At 52.3% G+C, this 12,636-nt stretch overlaps 1 protein-coding gene across 1 annotated transcript in view; it reads left to right on the top strand.

The window, feature by feature from the left end:
* Positions 1–1,395: 1,395 nt before the first annotated feature.
* Positions 1,396–12,636, top strand: part of Plekhd1 (pleckstrin homology and coiled-coil domain containing D1) — a 28,338-nt gene continuing 17,097 nt past the window's right edge. Inside the window, exons 1-4 of the mRNA XM_075948134.1 lie at positions 1,396–1,797; positions 11,549–11,642; positions 12,042–12,131; positions 12,328–12,404. Of these exons, the coding sequence (XP_075804249.1) occupies positions 1,397–1,797; positions 11,549–11,642; positions 12,042–12,131; positions 12,328–12,404 (662 nt within the window). The 5' untranslated portion in view covers position 1,396. The remainder of the gene's footprint in view (positions 1,798–11,548; positions 11,643–12,041; positions 12,132–12,327; positions 12,405–12,636) is intronic.

Here is a 12,636-nt window from a genome sequence, read left to right as displayed (position 1 = left end):
CCTAGTGCCTGCAAGGGACGATGCAATTCAATGGTAGGGCAGCTGCCGAGCATTCAGAAGGCCCCAGGCTTGATTCTCGGGAAGATAAAAACAGTTTTATAGACTATAAAGAAGAAAAGCTGGGCAGATAAGACAACAAGAGAAAGTGACAGTGAGGTCTTTGAAGGATGCCTTTTTTTAGGGCATTCAGGTCAAATATTTTAAGGCAATTAAGCAAATGGTGAAAAGTGAGGTTCTGGGTTGACTGGAAAGGGTGCTAGGGCTGGAAAGGTCTGTCTCTTGCTTTGGGTGGTGGTTACATGGGGTTCGCATTCATCAAATGAGCCCTGGAGATATGGTATACTAACTACCTCAATGTTGCTTGCTCGGGGCAAATTCATCAAGTCTGAGCAAAGTGATCTGGCTCTCAGATTACCCATCTATTTGTTAACTCTGATGCAGTTCCACTTCTTTATTTCACTAAGGGCATAGGTGAATTATGGCTGCCTCTGAGGGCTGGTGGGTTCTTAACCTGGGAAAGACTCGAAGGGGGAGAGGGAGGGGCGCGGCTCCAGTATGCAAACAAACCCTTTTCTTCGCTTTTGGAGTGCCTTTCCACCTGCAGAGAAGGAGGCCAAAGGCAGTCCTGAGGCCTGGCCAGAGTGACGCGGTCAACAAATGCCCTCACTGAGAGCGGAAGGGGACAGAGCACCTAGCCCTGTGGAGCACCGGAGACGCACAGATAAATCACGAACACAAGCTGCCTTGACAGTTTGAGATTGACGCCGAGTGTCAAATGCCAGCACAGACTGCCAAGTGCCAGGAAAAGAAATTCGATCTGGTCCAGACAGTCGCGCAGCAGTGCAAAGTGAAACCCACCTGTGGGGACAGGGAAGGGTCCTGAACCTTGCTGGAACCTTTTCTACGAGGCGGGTCCTTGGGCACTTACCAAAAAGTCTTAGCTGGACACCGGCCTGCCCCAAGCAAGCGTCTCTGCTTTAAAGGTGAGAAAAACAAGGTCCAGAGGTTTGCAGAGTCATTGAAAGCCTGAGTGGGAATCACAAGTCCAGTTCCCTAACACCACGCCCACGCCCAGAGGCGAGCAGGTGCCTGCGAATGACCCTGGTCTTCACCACGCACACCTAGCCAGCCCTCGTTTTGACGTAGGGGCCACAGATTATAAGGAACTGGGAGAGTGCTGGGCGCCTGGTTGGGGGTGGGGAGGTGCAATGGCCAAATCCCCGGCCGGCCGAGCGATAGGCCGGGACCCTGAGGACTCTCTGAGCTGGACTCTGCAGCCGGCGCCTGCCCTCATTGGCGCTCGCCGCTGGCCTGCGGCCGGCTCACCTGCCACTCCCAGCCAATCCAGGCCACCAGAATTGAGGCTGCCTGCGCGGGAGGGGGTGGAGGAGAGTGGATGCTGCGAGCCTGCGGCGGAGCTGCCCTCCCCGCGGAGTTCCCTCCCAGCCGGCGGCGCTCCCGAGCTTCGTCCCAGGCGCTGGCTGCGGTTCCCGAGCCCCTCGGCGTCCGGCTCCGCTCGCTGGGACGAGCCCCGACGGCGTCCCGAGCTGCCTTTGCTCGTTGCGCCCACTGCTTCTCGCTGTCCTCCCTGTCCCTTCCAGTCCCAGGAAAAGGGTGGGCACGGCCGGGGCAGCGCCTCCGAGACAGGATGTTCACGTCCAAGTCTAACTCTGTGTCGCCATCGCCGTCCCTGGAGCAGGCCGACGCGGACGCGCTGGACATCAGCACCAAAGTGCAGCTCTACGGGGTTCTGTGGAAGCGGCCGTTCGGGAGATCGTCGGCCAAGTGGTCCAGGCGGTAAGTGAGTGCCCGGGTCCCCGGAGACCTCCCCTCCCCGCCTTGGGAGGGAGCCCCGGGGCCTCAGGACCCCTCCCACTCCTCTAGTCACCGCCCTGCCTCAGCCTTCCTCTGTGACCTTGGCCCGCCCAGCTAGTTTCTCCCTGTGCTGTCCCCCAATGTGCGACTTTAGTTGGCCGCCGAAGTTAGAATGAAATCACTGGCCTATAGTGGCCGGGAATTCCCTGAGGAATGAACTGAGTCCCGGGTCCCAAGCGGCGAGGCTGCATGTGGGCTAGAGAGACTGAGGTTAAGTTGGGCGAGACTGGCAGAAGGAGACTTCCCGTCAACAACCAGAGATTCTGCAGAGACCTCCACAGCCAATTCCATCCCTTTGTTGAGGCTTAAAGCGGGCTGGGAGACTGGCCGTTCTGTAACACTCAGCAGAGTGAACCACAACCCCTCCAACTGTGCCTTCACACACACACACACACACACACACACACACACACACACAAACAGCCCTGAAGTTGGAGTGGGAGAGAAGGTAGATTGGTCCTGTCCACCCCTGATGTTTGGAGTGGTATTGTGGAGACACAGAGCAACCTTGGCCCCCTTCTCAGCAACGCCAAATGAAGGCCCTAGATAAACACGACTTTCTACGTACAAACGGCCCTGACAGGTATTGGGAGACGGAGAACAAGACCTGGATGTGCAGGAACCTCCCAAAGCTGGCTGCAAGGGCAATGGACCGTTTTTCTTCATCGCTTTCATCCACAAGCTAACTGAGATTTATTGCTGGTGTCTAGAAAACTCAAGACGTTGTCCCAGCCCCTCCCTGGAGGGCGGGACCGTTCCTGGGACCACAGCCCTTTCTCCATCCCACACCAGGAGTCTGAGTGCCTCAGATGTTTTCAGGACCGCAGGTCATGTGCTTGTGGTGGTGGTGGTGGTGGTTAGTGCAGATGTTCGATTTTTGATGAATAATTTACTATTCCTGTAAGACCTCAGAACAAATGGAGGTGTGGATGGGCTTTCACATTTTGCGGAGACGTTTCATACCCTTTTATTACTTCTGGCTGATTTCTCTTGGGGATTTAATGGGATCCAGCCCCCCCCCCCCCGCCCCAGTCCCTCCCAAGTTGAGTTTCTCTCTGATACTTTAAGTGAAGGCTTGGAGCAGGGTGAAGGTTATGAGAGATTCCCAGGGCTGCACCGTTGGAAATGTAGCCACCGAGGGCCAGGAGCATCCAGTCTCTGCCTCAGCACTTGTGTGAGTCCTGTGAGGCGTGGGGTAGCTATTGTGCAGAATGTCCTGAGCTACCTCAGGCAGTCTTCTCTTTCCATCGGGCCTGACTTTTTGTCCTTGTTTAAGACTTTTCCCGCCAGGCATTTTCACCTGGTGGCTTCCATGATGTGGCAGGTGCCTGGGATCCCTTAGCGGGTCTCCTGGTTCTCTTTTCCCCTGCAAGTATGGGGGACCTGGCTACTGCATACACAGTTGATTTGGGGCTGATAAATGTCAGAAAACCTCTTAGCTAAAATCATGGTTGTAGACGCTGGGGCACTTGGGTTGGGGCCTTGATAAACTCCATCTGCTGTCCCTACAGTCACCCAAAACAAACCAGTCTAAGTCAAAACAATAGGTCCCAGTGCCAAGCCAAACTCTGTGCCCTTTGAAAGACACTGCCAGCCCCTCACCTTCCTCGCTCCAGGGCTGTCACCATGCAAAGACTCCCTGCTCTGTGGCTCAGAAAACAGCATCTTACCTGCCAGCTCTAGACCTTTGTGTTCCCACCTCTGGGAGAATGCCTCCCCATCCTCCGCCCCAACACACATGATTTCCCCTTGAGTCAGCAACAGCCGTCAAAAAGTCAGAATCTAGAATCAGGCCCCATGCCCAGCGCAGCCAGCCTTCTCCTGCTTCCTGGCAGGGTCTCCGGGCTCCAGTTTCCCATCTGTGAAGTGCAGTCTCTGGACCTCAGCTAATTAGTGGCCACAGGAAGGCTTGGGACAGGGCAGCCAACACCCACCACTGCAGAGACTTGCCATTAGGGAGATCGATGCCCGAGTGGGCAGCCGAGGGGAAGAGCCTGGAAAGGCCCGGGGCTGCATAAATAACCAACCATTAGGCAGGAGGGAACTGGCTGTGGCTGGCTGAGTTCTGTAAAACCTCTCCTCCTCAGGCTCTGTCTTAGGGGGAGCGTCCAGTGTCCCCCATTTCTATCCCCACCTTGCCCACACTGCAGTGGGAAGATGCCTTCCTTGTTAGTTTATTTTCCTCTGGACAGAAAGAAGGGAATCGAAGAGTTCATTAACAGAGAAAGGAGGGGTTTGAGAGGTGTCTAGGGAACAAATGACCACAGCCCCCTCCTTCCTCTGGAGGTAGCAGAAATGCAGATGCAGAGACCGAGGTGCTCTGAGCAGGAGGAGGGGACAATCTTGGCTTCAGTCAGCAAGGGGTTCATGGGATGCCCTTCTGAGACCACTGTCGAGGCCTCCACAAAAATTACTTCTAACCAGAGTAGGGGCGTGAGAATTGAAGAGATATAAATAAAGAATATGAAGACACATAAAAATAATAAGACAGAAAACATAGAATCAGGAGGGCATTCCAGTGACTGAAATCCTGAAATTCACCCGTGTTTATTTTTCCACAGCTTTTTACCCTATGTAAACTGGGGGAGAAGGTAACAAAAGACTTCATTAACATGATACAAAAGGATAACTCACACAATCAATGGCCTTATCACTCTGAGGCATCAAATCATTAGCATTCTGTCCTCTAGGTAGCTAAGGTCTCTAAGTCATAGCTGCTGAAGACCACCCTTCCCTAGGTGACCTCATAGTTACAACAGAAGGAGCAGAAATTCATTTGCATACATATCCTGACCATACATATCCTGACCATACATATCCTGACCGTACATATCCTGACCACCTGTCAGGATGGTATTGAGCTATCTTAATTTCAAAAGAATCAGTCACCTCCTGCATTAGGACATACAACTATGCTTGTCAATCTCCAAACTCTCTGACCAGCAGACAAGGTGGAAATGGACCTGCAGTTTTCGGCCTCCACAGACCACCATAGTGCCTCCAGAACTCGGCTCGCCCTCTCCTTGCTGGGAAACCAGACCTTGGGTAGGTTCCTTCCGCCCTCTTGGGAGCAAGATAACCTTGGCTCCAAGACGAAAACTCCCACAGAAGTCTAAGTCCTGTATCTTATAATCCCCAGCAGGTGTTGAACTCAGATGTCCTGCTGTCGGGTGTTCTATACTCTAGGTGGAACTCAGCCTCCCCACCTGCAGCCCAGCCATCTCCACTGCCTCCTACCGCTAATCACATGGTCTTGGGAGCAGAGCAAACTACGCTTAAGGAAAAGTGTGGCAATGTGGAAGCTGAGGGACATCACAGAAGGGCAAGCGCCTTCAGGCGGGCTCTTTGCTCTGTTTTCTGAAGCCTATTTTATTTGACACCTTTCTTCCGGTTTTTGTGTGTTGACTTTAGGTTTTATCGATTTTTTTAAATTTACATCTGTTTGTTCATGCCTGCTTGTATGTATGTATACAATGTACAGGCAATGCTACTTTCTTGACCCAGACTCATGCATGCTACTGAGACCCTCCCTCCTCTGTACTCACCATCACTCCTCCTTTCCGTCCTACGTGATGTCCGCAACTTCAAGTTTCTCTCATGCGGTCTACATCCCCAAAACAAAGCTCAGGGAGCTCAGGACACCAGACTGGCTGCTGCTGCTGCTTTGATTTCTTCTTCCTCTTCTTCTTCTTAAGATTTTACTTACTTGTATCGTGTGTGTGTGTGTGTGTGTGTGTGTGTGTGTGTGTGTGTTCTGTCTGCATGTATATCTGTACATCTTGTGTATGCTGTGCCACAGAGGGAATTGGATCTTCTGGAACTGGAGTTACAGATGGTTGTGAGCTGACATGTAGGTGTTGGAAACTGAACCCAGGTCAGGTCCTCTGGAAAAGTAGCCAGTAGCCCTTACCACTTGAGCCATCTCTCCAGCCCCAGGCTGGTCCTTCTTTAACAGCCCCAGGCCTGTCTGCTATACATGGCATGTGTGTGCTCTGAACATTTTTCTCTGCCTCCACTGGCTCTCTCAGGAGACCAGCCTTAACCACTAAGCTCTGGTTGGGCCCTTAGACTCAGAGCACAGGGTAGAGGGAAGGGAAGCCACGCTCTGAAAATCCATCATGTTAGATGACACCTGTGTGTCATCCTGTCAGTCAGACTAACATCCTGGCCGTGGTGTCATGGGACTTAGGTCATCCTGCTCCTGTCTGACTGTTCAGTGTGTTCTGTTGATTTTTACCTTCTAATAACTGCTTCACCCCTTTGCCCAGATGTGACCTCCTCAGGGCCACCTCTCTTAATTCTAAAACCACAAATTGACCTCCCAGGACTTGTTTGCTATCTGTGCAGGGTGTGGGGGCTGCCCGCTCTCAGCCCCTGATTACAGATCCCTCCCCTGCCACCCCTTTAGAGCTTATCTGCTTATAACAGCAGACATATTTTATAACCTTGAGCACACTGTTCTCCACAGATGCCCTTCTATGTCGAGAGAACGTCTCTTGCTCTCCAGCCCCTCCTCCAACTTCTTAAGACTTTTCTTCTTCAAAACCCTCTTCCGTTATGATCTCCGCTCAGACCTCGGTCAAACCCTAAGCTGCTTCTGCTTTTCACACCGACCTCTCTTGTTACTCCCTCCGTGTCTTGGTCCTTTGTAATCTCCGTGTATTCTCCAGGTGCCGTGTAACTTTGTCACGCACCCTGCTATGTTATAACGTCACGCTAATGCACCCCGGTGCTCCGCAGGGTCACGGCATCTGGCACTCTGCGCAGCTGTGTATTCCCATGGCCTGACGGTGTCACCCTATAGTCTAGCGCTCAATACTGTTAGCTTCCCCATTCACCCATTGTGTGATCTGGGGCATATCCTGAATTTCTCTGTATTCCAGTTCCATCACCAACCTTGAATAAGCGGCAAATAAATTACTACACAACCTGTGGTTGATCCAACAGGGCCTGGCGCCAAGAAGGAGCTTGATATACATTAGCCGTTTTAAAATTCTTTCTTTACACATGCTCTCTCCTGCACTCAACTCTTGAGCTCTTTCGGGGCAGAGATTCACTGAGCTGTCAGGGCCCAGCACGGTACCTGCTTAGGTGGGGCAACTGGCACCATAACAGGTCTCTGACCTGAGCCAAGTGGGCACTGCAGCCGTTCCGCAGTGATCGGCTCAAGGGAGCCAACAGCAGGACGTGGTGGTGGGAAGTACTGGCAGCACAGGGCACAGGCAGCCGAGAACTTGAGCTTTGGCAACAGAGCTCCGAGTTTACCACTCACCAGCGGCTCGGGCTCACTGTGGTTCAGTTTCTTTACCAGTGTACTAGGAAACAAAAATCCCACCCATCACATAGAGACATTTAAATAAGATAATGTCAATACAGTGTGTGCAGCGAAGGGCCTACCTTGCTGACTTCTAAATTCTTCCATCTGGGGGTGGAAATAGCAGGGTAGGGGCTGAGGCCATGGCTCGTTTGGTAGATTGCTTGTGTAGCGCACATGAAGCCCTGGGCTCCATTCTCAGCTCTCCATAAACCAGGCATAGCGACTCACGCGGATAAATAACCACAGTGCTCAGGAGTGGAGGCAGAAAGATCAGAGGTTCGAGGTCAGCATCAGCTATACGGTGATTCTGAGACCAGCCTGAGCATCTGAGACACAATAATAAAATAATAATGATAGTAGTGGTAATAAACCCTCTAGAGAGAGGAGGCAGCCAGGACTGACATGAAACCTTTCCCGCGCACACACTCCAGGCTTCCTGTAACCAGGAGAGCTAAAAGCAAAAGCTGACAGTAAAGCTTCTCCAAGGACAGATGTTGGCCCTGGAGGTGGGGAGGCTTCAGACAGGAGGAGGACATGGCTGTGACATGTGTTTGGAAAGCAAGAAGCCAGCCAGTTGGCCTGCAGCCATGTTCTCTTCGGTAGCTGCTGTGTGAGCCCGAATGGGAAGGGGGCCAGAGTGGCTGCGCAGACGCTGAGCTTAAGGATAAGGAATAGCAGTAATCAGAGGACTAATGAACTTTTCTCGTGTGTTTGCTATGAGCTAAGCCTCTGTGTGATGAGGCTCATTTCCCTCCTTCCCAGGCAGGAGAAATGATAGCCTTTAATTATCATCTTCAAGCTCCTCACGGGACCTGAGGCCTAGAAGACTAGATCCTTGCCCCACCACTGCTGGTATCTGATGGTCTCCCACCTTGCCTACTGCAGTTCGGTTTCCTACGTCTCTCTCCTGGGTGTGTGTCCTGAGCCAGGACAGCAGCTCCGCGAGCCATATAGGGGGTGGGAGGAGGGCGTGATCGTCCTGGGTTCCGATCCTTCGTCTGCAGTTGTAGGGCTTTGTGTGTTACCTCACATCTAAGCCCTTCTTTCCTCACCTGTGAACCGGAAGTGAAAGCCCTCACCTCCAGCATTGTTCCGAGAGGCAGGCTTTCAGCCTCACAGAAGCTAATACGTAGAAATTACGTATTAGCTGTGACCAGCCCTTACACTGGCGGTCCAGCTCTGCAGGACCCAAATGGGCTGCCCCAGCCTTGCATCCTGAACAAGCGTGTCTAGAATAGGGCAACTTTGAAGGAAGGTATGAGAAGAGGAACGCCTCTCTAGACTTGCAAGGGTCTCAGCTGCTGAGAAGCCAAAAGACATCAACCAGAGTGGCCACCACCACAGCTGTTTGACGAGCAAAGATCTTGTGGGTCTTGTCAGATGAGCCATGGTGGGTAGGAGCTGGCCCTCGGCCTCTAGGTCTGTGCTGGGTATGGCTCATGTGGCAGTCCATGTTGACTCTCGGCCTGCTGAAGTGTGGCCTCCGTGGAGCAGAGGCTGCCTGGAGTGTTCTCCTCTGCCTTTCTGTGCTTGCTTTAGGAGGGGGGTAACCTCTGGGGACGCCCTGTGTATCAGGAAGATCCTGGAACTCTACATGCCTCGATCCACTCTACATACACACAGTGATGTGTGGCCATAGCTTTTAGCAGATCCCCTGTTTATGCCAGGACAATCTGTTTCCCATGCAGTAGCCAGGGCTAGCCTTTTACAGTGTAAGTCAGGTCATGTCACTCCTGCTGAACCACCACCACCACCACACACACACGGTCATTTTACTCTGAGAGAAAGCCAATCTCTACCAGGGAGTTTCAGGTCCTTGTGCCAGCTCTCTGCTCTGTGTCTGCACATAGGAAGCACGGGGCACCTGCCTGGGAGGGTAACTGTGGAGTCGGGTAGGTTGGGGCAGTAAGGGCTTAGTGAATGTAAATATTGCCATTATTGCTATCACAGCAGCCCCAGGCCCTCGGTAGTCTAGATATAGGGATGGTAGTCTTGCTTCCTCTGCTCCAGCCTTCTGGTTCCTTTTAGAACCAAGAACAGCTCAGCCCGGACTTTGGTACCTGTGGGCCCTGTGTCTGAGGTATCTGCCTTCTCTTCGGAGATTACCTTCTTTGATTCTTCTTGACATAGGGGCTCTCTGTGCAGTTCAAGCTGACCTCAGACTTGTAGTCCTTGGATCTCAGCGACTCACATGCTGGGATTAGGGGCATGTGCCACTAGTGAGCCTCATGTGGCTGAGGCTGGTTTTGAACTCACTACATAGCGGAGGCTGACTTTGAGCTTCTTATTCTCTTGTTTCTACTTCCTGAATGTTTGAGGTTAGCAGTGTGTACTACAATGCTAGTTTATGTGGTACTGGAAATTGCTTTGTGAACGCTAGGCAAACGACCATTACACCGCCAGCCCAGGTTCCTCTTTTATAAAGCCACAGTTCCATTAGATCGTGGTCCTGCCTAATTATTAGTTCGCTGAACCATAGATACCGCCTAAAAATCCTGTGTGCAGACACAGAATCCCTCTGCAGATAGGGAGTCAACATAGAAAGGGGTTCGTGTCACACTATCGTGGGAGTGGGAAGGCAACTCTATTCTGCTTGCCTGCATTTCCTGCAGGGGACCTCGCCAGGCCATGCATCACTCCATCCCACCTTGGGTCCTTCACACATGGGCTAGGTTATGACTCCGGTCTCATTCAGTCCCCACTTCCATCCCAGAATGCAGGTGTCCTCACTTCTCTTCTATTGAGACTGAGGGTCAGGGAGCTGAGTGTCTTTATCCAAACTTCCCATCCCCAAGCTGGAGAATGGGAGGTCTAAGCTCTTACATACTGTAACTTTCTTTTGGAACCATCGGAGGACATCTGTCTTTTCCATGGGACTGATATGGCATGGTCCTACCCTTCAGGAACTCAGTGACCCCCCTCTGGATAAAGAAGCACTCAGGTGTGCCAGGGAGTCCTCGGTGCCAAGTGCAAGAACCCAAACACAGTGTCTGCCAGGACTGCATTTACTCTGGGGTTACTGGACGGTTGGCACAACACAGAAAATGGGCTGAAGTCAGACTGCTCTGCAGTCTCAGCAGATGGGGGCATTGCTCAAGTCTATGATTTCAGGACCAGCCTGAGCAACACAGCAAGACCTCCATCTCAAAAGGGAGTGGGAGAACAAAACTATGAACTCACAACAAAGTATGAAGTTGAGCTTAAGTTCCCTCGGGAAAGGGGCTGCTGCAGCCATTCAGGTTGCCCCTCCACTCTGCCCCAAAGTCGCTGTGGTCACAAGAAAGATCATGGGGATGGTGGAACCTGAAAGGGTCCTCTGACTTCTTGATGCCACCAGCATCTTCTCAAGCTCCCCACCAGAAGGGAACAGTTTAATAACAGGCTCTTGGGGTGATTCTGCAGCATTTGATTTTCATAGTACAAATACTCCTGCTGTGGCCTATATTGTCACCAGTGTCATGTCACTGAATGCTAAGTAGCTAAGAGAGTCACACCGTTGACCACTGTGAGTCTGTCCTAGCAGGTTCCACTGTGTCGCTGCTCTGAACTTTCCCCTGTGTATACACCCAGGAGTGCACACACACACACACACACACACACACACACACACATGCACGCACACACACACACACACATATGCATGCACAGGTGCATGCCTCACAACTCAGGATCCCTCCAGATCCGTTTCAGGTCACATCGGAGCAGTGTCCCTGGAGGAAGGAGAACCCTGGCATCTTTAAGCCCTGGGAGCTTTGTGACCTAATTGGGGCTCCCCCTGGAGCACACTTGGTTTCCTAAAGCTTCCACTGATAGTTCTGTAAGGGTGCCCAAGACAGGTCAAAGAATGTACCTGTTGGCATGGAGGATTTGCTTCCCTGGTACCCAGAAAGTACCATGGCCACTTTGATTCCAAGTTAAACTTGAGTCCCAGAAAGAGGATGTGAGCAGTCAGAAACAAAAGAGAATGCAGGGATCACCTTGGGGTATCAGGGCTGCAGACCTTAACAGTTGATACCCAATTCCATTTGATTACACCAAAACACCCATCTAGAACCATGTGTCTCATCCTCCTTCCATACCTAGACAGGCGCTCCCACGTGACTGGAGTACTGGGTAGTTCAGAGGGTAAAGGGACCTGAGGAGAAAGACAACAGGTTCCTACTGAACTGAAGGGACAGCCCTGGAAGCCAGCCACGAGCCTCCCTTCTTCACTGCCTATACAGAAGGTCATCTGAGGCCCCTCTGAGCCATGTGCAGTGTGAGCTAGGGTCCCCGCGGGCTCCCATGTGAGTCCAGGGCCCCCAAGGGTGTTCTTGGCCCACAAGATCTCACCATTTTCTCATGCCTCCCCCCTAGGTTTTTCATCATCAAAGAAAGCTTTCTGCTTTACTACTCTGAGAGTGAAAGAAAGAGCTTCGAAACCAATAAATACTTTAATATACATCCTAAGGTAAGGAGGCTCCTTTCCAGGGCCACAGCGAGGGAAGGACCACTGGGGACACTCGGGGATGCTAGGGAACTATCTGTTGTGTGATTTTGGTAGAATGTGGAGGACAAATCCTCTCAGGGCTCAAGACATGCCTTCTAGCTTCTGCACTGGGTCCCCCGTCACACACACACACACACACACACACACACACACACACACACACACACTCTTCCTGAGTCACAGTTCCAGCCCTAGCTCTCTTCCTTCTGGGAGTCAGTTCTAGCCTTGGTATCATAACCCTGGGATGTGGTCCCGTCTGCGGTGCTTAGCAAAGCCTTTGGCTTTCTCCAGGACCTCCTGGGACTCTTAAGTGATGTGAGCTGGGTCGGGTGGGAGCTGCCTGCTCTGCTTCTTCCTCAGGGTGTCATCCCACTGGGCGGCTGCCTAGTGGAGGCCAGAGAAGAGCCCAGCATGCCCTATGCCATGAAGATCTCACACCAGGACTTCCATGTGAGTGGGGACCTTCCCCTAGCCCAGGGTCCACAGGACAAATGAGCTTTGTCTTGATCCCTTGGAAATAACCCTGTATAGTACAACATGAAAGGACTGTCAGGGCCCAGGCCTGCTGGGGGGCGGGAGAAGAGAAGAGGTTGCCTCCCTCTCCTTTGGAGTTGCTACCTCTCACTCTGGTTCCTCTTCCCGGCAGGGGAATGTCTTATTGGCTGCTGAGTCTGAGTTTGAGCAGACGCAATGGCTCGAGATGCTGCAGGAGTCTGGGAAGGTGTAAGTGTCTGAGTGTCTGCCAGCAGGGTCTCTGAGAGGCCAGGATGAGAGCGGATGGGTGAGATTGGTCTACCCACCTGCCTCTTTGCTGGGTCCTGAGACAGGGCTGTGGGAGCAGGCTAAGGTGCATGGGAAGAACTGTAGATCGTCTATGAGGGTGGCCTAGGTGGTGAGTTCAGGTAGGCGTCTGCACTGTCAGGCGGCAGATGTGGACACCACTAGCCTCCAATTC

The sequence above is a fragment of the Microtus pennsylvanicus genome, chromosome 14 (genome assembly GCF_037038515.1).
Source record: "Microtus pennsylvanicus isolate mMicPen1 chromosome 14, mMicPen1.hap1, whole genome shotgun sequence".
Taxonomy (NCBI): Eukaryota; Metazoa; Chordata; class Mammalia; order Rodentia; family Cricetidae; genus Microtus; species Microtus pennsylvanicus.
Note: the sequence above shows the minus strand (reverse complement) of the source record. Positions and strands in the feature narration are given on the sequence as shown.